The sequence below is a fragment of the Condylura cristata genome, unplaced genomic scaffold (genome assembly GCF_000260355.1).
Source record: "Condylura cristata isolate star-nosed mole 26May11 unplaced genomic scaffold, ConCri1.0 scaffold00010, whole genome shotgun sequence".
Taxonomy (NCBI): domain Eukaryota; kingdom Metazoa; phylum Chordata; class Mammalia; order Eulipotyphla; family Talpidae; genus Condylura; species Condylura cristata.
The window spans coordinates 8,512,189-8,528,422 of record NW_004567111.1 but is presented as its reverse complement, the minus strand read 5'-3'; the positions used below and the strand labels follow the sequence as shown (position 1 = coordinate 8,528,422).

Genomic DNA, 16,234 nt, shown 5'->3' with positions numbered 1-16,234 from the left:
GTATTGATCTGCCTGTTCTGCTCCCTACTCTATGTGTGTGGTGAATCCTCTCACCATCCTTGCACCTCCAGCCTGTACCCCAGTTCTGTATGCATAAATAAATAAATCTTAAAAAAAAAAGACACCAAGAGGTCTAAGATAAAAATAACCTTTCACTCAGCATATTCCTTCAATTTATTTGATCATGAAATCTATTTCACGTACTACCTACAAATCCCCTAAGGCAGGATAAGAAATAGTACTGTTGGCATCAAGCTAAGTCATGTAAAAAGCACTTATCATGTACGCACATGCTGTGGACACTGTCCGGAGAGCTACCGGAGGGGTTAGGGGCTTCAGGGGTAAAAGGCGGTCTCCCCGCTACCTAGGCCTGGGCCCCTGAATGTGTGGGTCTATCCAGACTCAAAGGAGCTGGTTCTGCAGCTGTGTCAAGCAGCAGACCAAGACACAGGACAGGGGAGGGAGAGTGATGTGTTTACCAACAGAAAACCTTGAAGGGCAGAAAATGAATAAGGAGGCGTCCCCTGGGAATCTTTTTCTGAAAAGAATTCCAGGAAAGCGAGACTTGTTCAGTGAATCCCCAGAGACAGAACTGCTCAGGGCTGCCAGCTGCAGTCTACCTGCTGATGTGTCTTTAGCGCTTCGGGACTCTTCTCCCCTGGCCCTCTCAACACACCAGCAGTCTACAGCCAGCCAGACTGCTCCCAGAGACTTTCCTAGCTTCACGTGTGATGTTACCTCCACATGAGACACACGCTCCCCTCCACCTGCTGAAGTTCTTAAAGTCTTAAGGGTATTGTCCACCACATCCTAAGAATTTCCTTACTTCTCTTCTGGGCTTTCTATGTACACCTATTAGAATGTTACTTGCATTGTATTGTAACCTGTTTGCAAGGAGTCTACCTTTGTAACTAAACCTTTATTTAAAAGGAAAGCTCTATTTTACTTGTCTTGGTTTTCCCAGCACTATTATACTGCTTAGTATGATCAGTGCTTAAGAAATGCCTGAAGGGCTCTCCCAAAAGGCACAAGGGGCTCAAGCACAGCACCTCAAAGAGAGCCACTAGCTGCAGCTGGTTCATGGCAAGTTCCATCCCAGAGGGGAGGTGACCCATAGGGCACAGCAGACCTCTCTTGTCTCCTCACTGTTCCCCTCAGCAGTGTACTTCATCAGTCAGTCTGTTCTGTCTCTGGTGAAGCCTCTCACCATCCCTGCACCTCTGGCCTGTATCACAGTTCTGCATGCATAAATAAATAAATCTAAAGAAAAAAATGCTGATACAGAGCATATTGAACATCCAAGTGCCTCTATATGTTTGTATTAAGGACTTAAAAATCCCACCATTGGAACACTATTGCTTGGAAATTCAATAGAGCCCATCATGCACCAGGAATAGAAATATAAAGCAATTCTCCACCTCCCAGACAAGTAAGTCAAGTAAGTCTCTGGATTTTCATGCAGGTGCCTCTGAATTACCTGTCACAGACAATCTCCCAGTTGGAAAATCTGGAGTTCACACTAATCAGCGTTGGGTCATCTTGTCTCGCTGCCCCCAGGAGCTGGTCTGTACACACGTCACACTCGTTCCTCCCAGTGGCAAAGTTCCAGTAGGGCAAAGCAAAGGATTCATTGCCAGTGAGCCGCTGGAAACAAAGAGCATGTCCGGTCACAGAATTCGTGTCATGGATACGAGAAAGTATGGAGAACAAAGTCTGATGTGCACCATCACCAAAATGTGGAGCACAATGAAAAGAACCAAATGTACAGTTGGGACCAACCTGGAGATCTCTTTCTAGCCACAACAAATGGTACCGGTGCCAGGTGACAAAAGCAGGTCCTTGATGCGAGAAATCTATGGCCTTATATGGGCGCCCCGGTCCTAAAACAAGCAGAAGCCATTGGGGAGCACAGATCAGTCTTTCAATATTAAATCTTCCCTGGGTGTATCTGCAGAGCCAGCGAAGGCAAAATGTTTCAGGCAAAATCACATTTGTTTTGCAACAACAATTTCAGAAGCAACAAGCACTTTCACAATATAGTCTCTCTCCTTTCTCACCCCAAGTTTGATTGCCAACAGAGATCCAAAATATTAAAAAGCAGGTCATTTTAATATAACATAAAAACTTTCATCAAGGTGAAATAAGAGTAACCAAAGGAATAAGTCATTAAAACCTAAGGAAACAGAATCTTTAAAGACAATCTCTAACGTAGTCTCACAAATGTGCACATTTAAAAGCGAGGTATTCATTTATAATAAAACAACCTCCTCTGTGCTTCGTCCTAATTCAGCATGTATAGAACCGAAAAGAACTTACCGTGATTGTACCTCAGCCATCAATCAATCCCAACAAGTAGCTGACAAGCTTGGTCGCCGAGACCAGAAAAGGGAAAAATGCATTCAAAGCTATTTGGCCCGGTCACTGGAACTGCCAATTTTAGTGAACAGCTTTGGGCAATTTAATGACCTCCTTACTGCCTGTTCCATCCCTCTTCCCCTTTCTTAACAGCTTTTGATGGTTATGTAGAAACTTGAGCTAACTTCAGTTCTTTTTTAAAGTACCTATAATAACTTCAGGGAGCTGAACAGACATGAATATAAATTTAATTTCTAGATATGGCCAGAAACTATAGTTTTCTTCTCCTCTTGAGAGACAACCCTCTCATAAAGCAAAAATCCCTCAGAGTGATGACAGGAAGCCCATAAAGGTTTATAGCCAGGAGAGCCTTCTTATCTAGAGATAAAGAAAGACAGATGCTTCCCTTACAGGCAAGTTTTTTAAAAGGCCTCCTGCTGAGGAAAGACCTGCTATAGCTGCTGTTGACCACTAGTCTTTTTTTAATGTTTTGATCCAAAACAAAGTTTAAAGTCCTCAAAACTGTACAATCTAGTGACAGTGAACCAGTGAAAAAAATGCAAGGATGGGCAATTCTAAACGAAAATCTCACAACTCCAAGTGATGCTTCCAACCACCCCAACAGCAGAGGGGTCCCCAACGTGGAGGGTGTTGCAGGTGGTGTCAAAGGCTCAAGGCACCAAGCACAACAGAGAATAGGCTCAAGTCCTTCTGGAACAAACTTTGTCTACAGCTTCCCCCTGACTGAAAAATTAGTGAGGAGAGAGCTGTACCTACCAGATGAAGGAAATTCCCCACAAAGCACTCCACAATCCACTCAGTTCCAATCTTTAGGCTACAGAAGGGCACACCATTTTCTCAAGCAACCAATGTAACTGTGGCCCAAGGAGTTAAGTCAGAGAGATTCTACTTGAGCAGCATAATGGTGATCCAAATTCTGCTGATCCTTGACAACACAAGCCCACAATACCCAGGGGTCACAGCATCACACAGCATAACATGACCTTAACGTCTAAGACTAAGACACGTGAGTTCAATGGAGTTAAGCTGAGATGTGCGTTTCCCATGCAAATGCCTAGTTTTGCAGAAAGAAGGCTCATATGCTTCAGCTTATGTTCAGTTAATGCCTCTAATTTAAAGGAAAGGTCAGAGAAGGTTTCCATAGTCAGAGTTAAGAATGTTTCCTTCTGGAATTAAGAGGAATTTGCCTCCACTTCACAGGTTTTACCTTTGAAGATTAACAACATCATAGAGACAGCTTTAGACTTTGGACCCAAAACACAAGCCATGGGAGAGAAAGTTTTCACATGTCTGCAGTTAACATACAGGAAGGAACCGCTCCATCCTAACTGCAGGCAGCATTTCGTAACTCCATGCTTTTCAGAAAACTAATCCTTCCTTGAGATCCTCTTCTTGCTAACTAACTTGTATGAAATTATTTCCTCACCATGCACTCCTCCATCCCAAACCTGTAACAACAGACCTTCAGGTAAGGAAAAATCTCACCTAGCAGCGTATCTCTAACAGAATAGTAATGGAGCCACACAAAGAAATCGTAAATGCTGCAGTTGGCGATCTGTGGCTCGGTCCTGTTGGGCCCAAGCAGGCCCAGCCAGTGCTGCGTGGTGATCACATAGTCGGGATGTGGGGTGTTCTTGGCCAGGTCCAAGGCTTCCAGGAACTGCTCCCTCTCCTGGGGTGTCAATGAATGGATATTCTTCCGGATGACTGGTGGTTTCTTCCGATCGCAGTTGGGACCCGCCCAGCCGAACTTGCAGTCCCCACAGTCGTAGCCGGCGAAGTTTCCTGGTGTGTTTAATAATAATGATAATGATAATAATGATGATAATAAAGGGAGAGATGGAAGAAGTTTGTACATTCTGGAAGAAATGTCTAAACATGAACACTGAGTTGAATGGTCAAGGGATGAAAAATCTTAGAAGGCAATGAAAGTCAATTTCCTCCCCTCTTAAAAGAGCTTGCACCTCCAAGTGACTGAAGACCACAGTTAGTTAGCTGCAGCCGCTTCAGCATGAGTTCCATCCCTGGCCAGGCAGGTGACCTGCAAGGCACAGCAGACCTTGCCTGTCTCACCTGCTGCTCTCCTCAGCAGTGTACTTCAGTAGATCTGCCTGTTCTGCTCCCCTCTGGTGAATGCTTTCACCCCCACACCTCTGGACTGTACCCAGTTCTTGTATGCATAAATACAAAATAAGTCTTAAAATAAAATCATTCAAGTAGGACATTTGCATGGGTGTTTTGGTGGAAGGTGAGTGAAGCAGATGCACATGGGGTGGTTTGGAAATGTCCCCCCAAAGTGAGATAGTTATGCAAACAACTCACAGTAGTATTTCAGGATCATACATGCATGCATGTACACGTACATGCTTAAACATGATTCATGTGAAATGTCACAACGAAGGGGAATAATGACACTTACCTCCCAGGGGTGAGGGGGCTCTAGAAATCATCTAACTGACCAGCTCCCATGCTCCCCTCATCCTTTCCCTCATGCTCCCCAATATTTACTTGCTCTTCCTTCTGTCTACAGTTTTTTCTTACCATCATCATCCTAAATTCTTTTTCACCAGAGCTAACTCCTCATGAGCACCACGATAAGGCCTCTACAGGTCATCCTTGATTCCACAGAAGGGTTCAGGCGCCCCTGGTCCCTACTCCCTGGTAATCTGATGCCATTGAATTTACCCCGCTGTAAAATCTACTTGTCTCAGCTACAGGCAAACAAAGGCTGTTACTCTGTAGCCCAGGCCTGGATTTGGCTCTCGTCAAAACAAAAATCTGCCAAATGAGTGAAAGATAAGTACAACTAAATCATCACGAGGTGTGCTGTAAATTGCTTTCAGTTCTGTTAACTATGTCTCCATGAAGCTGAAATGCTATCATTTCTAAATAAGAAATAAATATAAATCATGTTGTAGATAATTCAGTAAACCCATTTTCTTCCTTTCTCTCCCAGTCCTTGTGACTTAGAAGGGAAAGTAAGCCCTGAAAATATAAACTTCAAGTATCAAAGTAGAAGTGAAGAAATAACATGAAGAGAGAGAATGATCATTTGGATCTCTACAGGCAAAATAGCATAAAAATGATAATAACTGACATTTGTACTATGTAAAGAAAATGCACAGGTCTCCGTTTTTATTTATTCAACAAACATTTTCATGGTTACAGACAATTTTCTTTAAAATATCTTAAAAAAATAATTTTGTTAAACAACTGGCTACTTGGGTCCCATGTTCTTTGTAACACACGTAAAACACCACTTACCTTTAAATAGTTCAATTGCTGTGACTTCCCATGTTTCAACACCATAAGAGAACATAATTTTTTAAAAATTACTTAAAAGGTGAAATGTTATTTGTCCTAAGACAGAACATTGTGTTTTTTAAGAACTTAACATTTAAATTGGTTTCTAAAGTGAAGCTGTTAAGTTACAAATTAATGAAACGTTTACTGAGCATCTACTACAACATCAAATGCTCTACAGATTGTGGCAGGCTTCATGGAATTGGGTGCCTTTCTTTTCCCATGATGTCCTTACTAAAATTGTGTAATAAATATCTAATTGGAAAACACCTTTGGTTAAAGCACATCTTGACTTGCAGTTTTAACAAGAATAGACTATTTTTTCAGGAATGATTGTAAAAGGGCAACTGAAGAATACTGCAGACCCAAACTTTGAGCTGCTACCTACTGCCAGATAGTGGAGGGGAACAAAGTCACGGCCTTAAAATTAAAGAGTAATTCTTTCCTTTGAAATGTTAAGAAAGAGGGCCCTCACGACGGGCAATGGGTTAAAATACAACACTGCAAGCTGGCCGCAGCTGCTTCAGTGTGAGATAGATCGCCTGGCCAGGGGATGACCCACATGGCACAGCAGACCTCTCCTGTCTTGCCCGCTGCCCCCCTCAGCAGTGTACTTTGTCGATCTGCCTGTTCTGCTCCCCACTCTGTCTCTGGTGAATCCTCTCACCGCCCCACACCTCTGGCCTTTACTCCATTTCTATATGAATAAATACATTAAAACAAAAAAAGAAATAGCACACTATATTATAATAAATTCAGTACATCTCCACACTAAGGCATGGAACTTTGAATTTTGGGGTCTCATGGAAATCAAGTAATTCATAGCTAATTTATGCCATACATTTTATGATTCCTGCACTTTTTTTTTTACTACAATACTTTCTGGTTGCTACCAACAAAATTACTAATAACTCATCATCTCCCTCCTTCATTTATTCAACAAATAATGCATTAACACCGACTCCTTAAAGGAGCATCAAAATTAAGCAAGCCTCTGCTGCTTTATGTATGTTCAGACAAGCTGCCACACTTTGGACCTTTGAACTTAACCGCTCAGCCCTGTATTACTAGAGTAAGCTCTTCACAGTGTTCTTACAGAAAACAAACATGTTAATAAATTCGATCAGTCTGAACTGTCCCTGGCACAGAGTAGGTTCTGTATTAGCTGTTATTATCTCTATTATTACTAGAGGCCACTTAGCAGGCCGCATTATAAATGTTTGTTTTCATATCTGTCTTACTCATCCACTACATTGTGGACACCTTCATGTCAAGATCTACTCCCTCTGTGTACTTGAGGAGGCTGACATAATTGGTGCTAAATAAATACTGGTTGGGTGGGTGATAAAAGAACCCATGAATGACTGAATAAAAGGCATTTAAATAGTAGGAGGTGCAGATGATGGACATAAGCTGATGAAACATTACAGCATGTCTAACAGTGGAGAAAGTGAAAACAGAGGAATAAACTAAGCTCCGGGAAGGACAAAAAAACGACATTATTTCTGACTCAGAAGACCAGAGATGCTTCATAATCAGGCGGAACAAAGATGTCTCTTTTCACCAAACCCGAGTTACCTCTGAAAAGCTACATACAAACCTCCTAATAAGAAAGTGCTCACCCGATACGAGCTCATGAAGTCAGGGTCTACACTAACATGTGGTCTATACTGACATTAGTAGGTGGAAAAATTCCTTTTCCAGTGTGGCTCATAGAAAATACACAAAGCTCAGAAGTCAGGCCCCTTCATTTTTGAGCTTCCAAATTTAGTCAAATGAATGTGCAAAATGCCAAAGACAATGAAAAAGGACCACAGAAAGTACACAGCTTCGTTGCATATATAAAGAAAATGCACACAACTTAATTATTTGTTCATCACTTTGTTCTCGTAGTCCTTTACATCAGTCTGAAAAATTAATTTTTCCCTTTACACCAACAATAGCAGCAAAAAATATAGTATGAAATGTAAATATTCTCTCTGAGAAAATGTAATAGTAAAAATTAATATTTTAAAAGGGTTAGTAAATATCAGCTTATTTATAATCCTAAAATATAATCATTTTAGAAAAGACCAAATTCTCTTGCTGGAAAATGGAGAAGAAAAAAAATCAAGGGTCCTGAGATAATGATCTGTGGACCAATGAGTATGTCCTTGAGCAAAAATGAAATTTCAAAAGCCAAAGTCTTCTGTCTCCTTAGCACTGCGGTAATAATGGAAAAGGCGAGAACAATCACACAATACAGGTTTCTACACGAACAGTATCAGCTCAACCTCAGGGGGCTATTAGACTAAATAAGCTTAAAGACCACCGATTAGTGAATTTACAAGGAACTCTAAGTAGCCTATTCCTTTTAATTAGACATTCTATTATTTTAATAACAATACTTTATACTCACATGGGGCCTTTCATCTACAGAGCTCAAAAGGATTTTACAAGTGTGGTTTCATCATTATCCCCATTTCAGAGATTGAAACATGGAGGAACTTAGTCACTTGTATGAACAAGAAGTTCTCAGACAACTGTTCAAAAACAATTTGATGTGCACATTTTTCAGAAGTTTGAAGGTGGCAACAGGTAGATTCTCAGAAATGCCAACTGGCAAGAAAGACTTGTAAGGTGAACAGTTCCTGCCAGCATCTCTTGAAAATCAGCTCTTCCTGACAATTAAGTTCAATAGTCTTGTTTCAGCTTCTCCTGCAGAGAGGAGGGGAGTGCCCTCTAGAGAATTCGAATGCATAATTTAGGGTTTTCTTCCTTCAGAAGTCGCCTTTATTTCTACAATAAGCTGAAATATCTGACCAACTTCCGTGCCTGTTTATTTTTATTTATTTTCATTTTTTATTTTTATTATGGGAATGACACTTACATGAGATCAGACCTCCTAACACATTTTTTTAAAATAATAGTTTATTTTTCCATCTCAGTTGTAATCTCCGTGGACTTCCCATCACTAATTCACCCATTTGCCATCACCACAGTCCCGTGCACTTCTACCCGCCACCCCCCTTTTTGATCCCATTCCCCACTCCACCCCCATAAAATGTCTCTGGTATATAGTTGTTCATTATTATTTTCTCCCTGGTTCTTTATGCTCCTGCTGTGAGTGAAACTATCCGGTATTTTTCTTGTTCTTTCTGACTTATTTCACTAAGCATGATCCCTTCCAGCTCCATCCATTTTGTTGCTGCAAAAGGTATGCGTTTATCTTATTTGATCATTGAGTAATATTCCATTGTGTATATGTACCACATCTTCTTAATCCAGTCATCTATTTTTGGGCATTTAGGTTGTTTCCATGTCTTCCCAATTATAAGTAAAGCAGCAATAAACATGTGGGTGCAGGTGTCTTTTTGAGTCAGTGTTTTTGTGTCTTTGGGATAGATACCTAGGAGTGGGATTGCTGGGTCATAGGGAAGCTCCATGTTAAGCAGTTTGAGGAACCTCCAAACAGTTTTCCATAGTGGTTGTACTAGTTTGCATTCCCACCAGCAGTGCAGGAGAGTTCCTTTTCTCCACATCCTCGCCAACATTAGTTGTTGCTACTCTACCAAAACACGGTGGGGAGCTGTAGGTGAATATGGAATAAGAATGCTGGATCTTATTCATCTTGCTAAACTGAGACTTTACGCCCAGGGAATAATAACTCTCATGTGCTCTGCCGCTCCCCCGGTTCTACTCTCCGATTCTACAAATGACTACCTTAGGTACCAAGTGCATCTGTCCTACTGTAGCTGTCTTACTTCACTTAGTATAATGTCCTCCAGATTCATGTCTCATATTACAGAATTTCCTACATTGTTTGGGTAAAGATATATTTACTTGTGCATAGAAGAACTGGGGTGCAGGTCAGAGGTGGGGGGTGGGGATAAGAGAATTCATCAGAGACAGAGTGGGGAACAGATTGACTGAGATACACTGCTGATGGGGAGGAGTGGGCAGGTCAGGAGAGGTCTGCTGTGCTGTGTGGGTCAGCTCCTTGGCCAGGAACAGAACACGTGCCGCAGTGGCTGCGGACAGCATCATAGTGCTGTGCTTTAACCCACTGCACCACCAGGGAGTTCTGAGTTTCTTACTTCTGAAAGGCTGAATACTATTCATTTGTATAAACCACTTAGCAAGGAAGTGGAAAAAGTGAAACCTTCTGCTTTGTCAGAATTCAAAATGGGTTTGCTGCTATGGAAAACAGTATGGTGGTGCCTTTACAAATTAAAAAGGGGGCCCTCTCTGGTGGCAAAGAGGGTTAAAGCACAGCACTAAAAAGCTAAAGCCACTTCAGCATGAGTTCAATCCCCACCCCGGAGGTGATCCACATGGCATGGCAGACCTCTCCCACCCACTGCTCCCCTCAGCAGTGTACTTCGTCAATCTGCCTATTCTGCTCCCCACTCTGTCTCTGGTGAATCCTCCACTGCCCTTGTGCCTCTGGCCTGTACCCAGTTCTGTATGCATAAATAAATGAATCTTTAAAAAAAATTAAAAAGGATTATCGTATGATCCAGTAATCCCATTTCTGAGCATATAGCCACAAAGAATTGAAATCAGGCTTTCATAGAGATATTAACATTCCTGTATTTACTGCAGCATTATTCACAAAAGCCAACATGTAGAAACCCTTAAATGTCCATTAGCAGATAAATAATGTGTTTATTTTTCCTTTGTGTTAACAGATTTCAGGATCATCAACAGTCTGGTTACCAGAAACCAATCTACAACTCTCTGTTGGTAAGCTGTGGGTGGCTCAGGAGAATGCCAGGAGTCCTGTCTGCAAAAGAATTATGACACGGCAGAAAGAGGGGCTGTGGGGGACTCCAGCTTTGGTTAAATTTTGAAGACTTGTCTCCCAAACCATGAAAAATTTACCCTAGGAAGGAGAGAGACTCACCCTTGGGGAGAAAAAAACTGAAGAAAATGTGTCAACTTGCCTTGGGATACCTGTCATATCACAGAATGGTGATTACCGTGTCTGCTAGATAATTTTCTGATACTGGCACTAAGGATTTGGTAGGATGCCCTGAGTCTTCAAGCAAAAAACCATCAGAGTGGCGCCATCCTACATTGGCTGGAAAGAGCTATGGGCCTATGTGAGTCTAGACAAATCCAACCATGGAAAAGGGGAAGCCAGCCACAGTCTGCTCGTGAGGCTCAGGACAGCTGTGACCTTGGCTGTGGCTGGAGATGGAGACCACCGACCTCCCTCTCTGAGGAAGCCTCGCTGCCTTGCATGGGACAGGAGACTTGAGCTATCCTTCCAGCCAGCACGTATAGGGCAGGCCCTGTGTCTGGCCCACGCACTTCTCAAGTCTGTTTCCCTCTGCAGGGCGGGGGGGGGGGGCTTTTTATGTTTTAAAAGCAGGCCATTCTAACAGTAAGCATTGTTACTTATACAGGAATATTTACAAGCATTTCTTCAAGGAAGATCGATTGCAATGGTCCCTCCTATTCTGCCATTTTCTATTCTCTCCATCCCCACACTAAAATAAATATATGCTAGCCTGGCCAAAAACATAATAGGGGTGTGGTCAGAAGAATTAACAGTTATGTGGGGAAGGGGCCCGATGGACTTGGGCAGAGGACTCTCAGTGCCTTGGTGGTGGGTGTGACCTCTTCACATAGACCAGAAGGAGTGATCCAGTGCCTCTAAATCATATGTAGTGTTGTAAACCAAACCTGGGGGGGGGGGGGAGGGGAAGGGGGAAGGAAGGGAGAAAAGAAGGAAGGAAGGGAGAAAGGAGTCAATCTTTATGAATAAAAGAGAGCTAACAGTCATAACTGATTTCCTAGTATATTCTGCCCCAAGAGTCCATAAAATGGATTGTAAGGTGTGGCATTCCATCATTGACTGGCCTTGAAATACCTGTTCTAGAAAAGTTTTTAGATTCATGGACAAAGAAGTATTGTATTCTCTGCTTTCTAGTCACACGGATAGTATCAGACCTGCTGACTCTGACTAGACTGAAAAGCCAGGAGAACTCAGATAAGGCCTATTAAAGCAAGGTCTATTAGCTTAGGAAAAATGGAGAGCATCTATTCAATGTGCTATTAAATATTAACAATGTTGGTCACCATGAATATCCAGGGTAAGCTAACTGTTTCTGAGACTCACAGACTTAATAATGTAACTACGACATGAGTATAAAGCAAGGTATAAAAAAAGCTGCTGGCACTCCTGCTTCAGTCTTAAAGTCCTTTGTCCTTTACCTTTTTATACCCTTATCTAGTTCCATAATCTGTATTTTCCTGTTCCGACCCCAATGAGAACAGAAACAGAAACATTTTTAAAAGGAAAAGCTGTAGGCAACTCTACACTATACAACAGCTTGACCATGGTCTTTCCATTCACAGATGCCCTGAGGTCTTTTTGTTTGCAGATGCCCTGCAAGGCTTTGGGGGTTCATCACCACTGAGTGAGGCAGCTGAATGTGAGGGGCACATTATGAGGCTGAGAAGTTCTAGAGAAATGAGAGAAATGCAGAGAGATTCCAAAGATGGGTAATAAGACAGACCAAGAAATAGAAGAGGGAAAATTTTGAAGTGTCCACATCAAATGCAGACAAAGGAGCAAGTCACTGCTGTCATTCTTGAGTGTCCCTTCTCCTGCCACATCCCTCCAGCTCTGGCAAAGCAGCAACCTGGCCAGAGATATGACAAGCAAGGGGCGCTTGCTTGAGATCTTGAGATCTGCCCAGGTCATTAGAAAGGTTGCACGTGGGCACTACTTACAGTAGGTAAGCCATGGAAACAACCCAAATGCTCAAAGTTGGTGACTGGATCAAGAAGATGTACATATACAGCATGGAATATTACTCAGCAATCAAAAAGATAAACTCATGCCATTCGCAGCAAAAGGGATGGAGCAGGAAGGGCGCATACTCAGTGAGATAAGCCAGAAAGAAAAAGAAAAATATCAGATGATTTCACTTATAGGAGGAGTGTAGAGGAACCAAGCAAGGGATCAAGAAGGGAAAAAAGTAATTATAACAAATCAAAAATTAAAATCAACAGGCGATGATAAATCAGGGACATTCTGCAGGGGGAGGAGGGCGCAGGCTCAAAACAGGTGGGACTAGCACTTGGCACTGAGGTGATGGTGCACCAGTGAACTGGTGGTGGGAATTTCACGGGGACTACACCTGACAGGAGAATGCAAACATTGTCTAAAAATGAAGAATGATGCAAATACACATATATATATAATTTTAGAAAAAGGAAAAAGAAAGGCTGTAAGCAGGACTGGGGAACCCTGCCCGGGACGCCTGTCTTCTCCTGCCAAGCCTCTCCCACCCCCGTCCCCAACAAGTGCAAACCCATCTCAGAAGCAGAGGCCACCGAATTCTTCCCGAAGGGACTCGCTCTGCGTATCAAAGCCAAACCTGAAGCTCCTGAGCGTCTCCATCCAACAAACAAGCTGATGGCATGTTGGCGCAGTTCCTATCGTGGGCAGGGTCCCTAGCATACTCATGGCGCCGCATTAACTACAAGTACTAGATGGGTGACTGATGCAGCGAGACATCAGCCTTCCCCAGAAGCAAACTCGCGTTGCTTTCTCGAGCCTGCTCTGACGGGGCCAGAGCGCATCTCCGTAGAATGGGGTCGCATCCCGGTCCTCAGAGCGCACCCCGCGAGGCGAGCCCTTCCTCACCTGCACACTTGCAGGTCCGGTCGAAGAACTTCCTAGGCCACCTCTCCCGGTCATCCTGGTTGCGCAGGACATAAGGGCCACTCCAGGGCCTGGTGTCCACCTGCACCTCCGTGCAGCGGCCCCGGCCCTGCTGGGAGCCGCAGGTGTTGGCGGGCTCGGCGCCCAGCGGTGGGCAGCACTCCTTGGACACCAGGCGGCCGACGGTCATGCAGACCCGTGGGAACTGCGCCGCGGCCCCGGGCAGGCTGGCCCAGCCCAGGCTCCAGCTGAGCAGAAGCCCACAGCCGAGGAGGCTCATGGTTCCGCTCCTTGCTTCTCCGCTGCTCTCTCCTGGCCTCCTGCTCTGAGTTTCGGAGCAGTCACTCAATTTTTTGATTGTGGGGGTTGGGGAGCTGCCTGCCTTGCCCTCTAGTCCTCTCCTTTTTAGAAAATACCCACAGCGATCACAGCGCCTCTGCGTGTACACATGTGGCCGTGCACACGCACAGGCCATTGATGGGGTTCAAACTGCGACAAACCTAATGCTGCTAGAAGCGCCTCTAACAGCTTAGTTTAATGAGGGTAGCGCTTCTCCGTCTCCCCCGTTAAATCGGGCTTTGTCTAATTGAGTTAGTTCACAGAGCGCCCCATCAGACTCCTTATTATGCTGCTATTTCTAAGCCCTCTCCTTCCCGCCTTAGCGCTTGACTTTAATTGCCTTGAACTCAGTTCAAAAGCCAAACACCGCGCTGGCTTTATTCTGTCGGGTTCGCCAAGCAATGGGGCGTTGCGGGGTGTGTGGAAGGGCTGGGAGAAGCCGTCATTAGGGGAATTAGCATGAGAGAAATTCTCCTCGTTAGCACATGACCCGGAGTGCACAATGAAGTAGATAAAGTTTCTGGCTTTGTTTCAAGGGGGCAAAACCATCTTCATTATCGAGCTCATGTGCTTCCGCCAAGCTCGTGACCTCAGACTTCCTGGGGACTCAATGGATGGCATGAAAGGCCCTTTGCAGACAAGCGGGCTTGCTAGCCACGTCTCACTCCTGACTGCTTCTGACGCTGTCGGAAGGCCCCCGCGGGAGTCACGCAACTTCAGAAATAAAGAAACATTTATTTAGGGCTGATATACAAGGAATTGCTTTGTGCCACAATGAGGAAGCCTCTTCCCTCAGCATAATGACTTACTATTCTAGTCAGTACATCAGGCATCGAGGCCGCACATGAGGTGAAGAGCTGTGCCACTAGAAATTGTTCTCTGGAAGGACAATTTGGGGTAAGGACTTTCGAGTGACAGTTTTTAATTCACGCTAAGGTTAAGTGTCGTCAAGCCTCTATCTAGAAGGCGATGCCCTCCCCAGCCTGTCTAGGGACCATGAGGGACGTATCAGATCTGCCACCATTGTGGCAACTCACATCCGTGAATTCCTTCATGGTGGAAACAGAAAGGTCTTGGTGCATTGGAGCCTGCAGAAGCAGCTGCCCGGAGGTTGTTTCAGATAATTTCTAAAAGCACTTTGTATCTGGGCCGAAAGATGCAAAATGGCATGTTTCCAAACAATTCCTAAGGTTAAAACAGTTTTATGTATCTTGCCACCCACTAGGCATCACCCCCAGTGTTAGGTTGGTGCCTGATTAATAGCATCGTGATTGGACCTCAGCGTTGGCTGAAGCAGAATCTCTGATGGTGTGACCCAAAATGGCATTTTTTAAAGTTCTTTGCTATTCCTACAGACAGGGTTAAAAGTCACCATCAGAATAAAGCACAATCCTAGGGAAATGTTAGAAACAAGTCAGCTAAGATTCCACTTTTTCCTTTCCCTTGTCTGCCTTCAAATTCCCATGATCGGGTGCCTTGCAATAAGAGAAAAGTATTCACTCTCAGTTCTGCAGGGCAAATTCCAACGTACTTGAGTCGCTGGGGCTTTGCTCTGCCTGAAGGTGTTGGCTGTGTGGGGGGCAGGGTGAGCCTCTGGCCACAAATGGCCCTCAGCTTCTCTGGTGACATGCCACCTCTCTCCAATCCCTGCCACAGTCTCCTTGTCTGCTGGTAGCTGCCCTCTGAATGTCTCTGGTAAGGACACTTGCCATTGGACCTAGGACCTGCCTGGACAATCCAGGAAACTCTCCTCTTGACATTCATAATGTAATTACGTCTACCAAGAGCCATCCACCATATAAAGTCCTACCCACAAGTGCTGGGCATGGACATAGCCCCTTGGAGGCCACATTTGAGCTATTACGTCATGGTTAGGACACTTGAAAAACACGCGGCTTGGGATGTTTCAGAGCTGAAAGTGTGCTTGGAGCTCACTCAGTTATCAGGGTCACTTATGGACCCTGTCAGCATCGTGACACTCTGGGGTTGCACATTCTATAATGTCCTGGGGGCACATAAACATTAGATCTAAAGTTCTTGATGGAGTCAATGACTCTCGTGTCAGAATGTCACCAGGTGAAGGTGCTGGGTCTCTGCCTTCGTGAGCCCGGATAGAGAGCCCAGGGGGTACTGTGGATGCAAACTGTCCTTACGCGCTCCCACGTGACAGTCTGGCCTGACTTCAGCACTCACCCAGCTTTCTACTGGACCTCTCTACTTGAACGTCTAAATGCCTCTTCATATTCTCAGGGCAGAACTTTTGCTCTCTCCTCCTCTCATCGTTCCTCCATTTTCTTTGCTGTTTAGTAAAACCCATCACTACAATTCTGGAACTCATCCCTGATTCTTTGTTCTCCTGCACCTGCCCCACAAATGCTTCCTAAAATCCTTGGACCTTCCCTGTCCTTCTCCAAGTGTGACCCACAGATGCTGGAGCATGTGTTCATCACCTGTGTCAAAGTAGGCCTCCAAAGGGAGAGAAATTGAAGGTCAGCATTTAGGAACTGGCATAACCATTGATGTCACAGTGACCAAGCGCATAATCAGTGGAGTCAT

The 16,234-nt window shown here is 44.2% G+C and overlaps 1 protein-coding gene across 1 annotated transcript in view; it reads right to left on the bottom strand.

Annotated features, from left to right (window-relative positions):
- DCT (dopachrome tautomerase) overlaps nt 1–13,619 on the bottom strand; it is a 31,392-nt gene extending 17,773 nt beyond the window's left edge. Inside the window, exons 1-4 of the mRNA XM_004680299.1 lie at nt 13,322–13,619; nt 3,862–4,161; nt 1,780–1,880; nt 1,478–1,644 (exon numbers count right to left, since the gene is read on the bottom strand). Coding sequence (XP_004680356.1) covers nt 1,478–1,644; nt 1,780–1,880; nt 3,862–4,161; nt 13,322–13,619 — 866 coding nt within the window. The remainder of the gene's footprint in view (nt 1–1,477; nt 1,645–1,779; nt 1,881–3,861; nt 4,162–13,321) is intronic.
- Between the last annotated feature and the right edge of the window lie 2,615 nt (nt 13,620–16,234).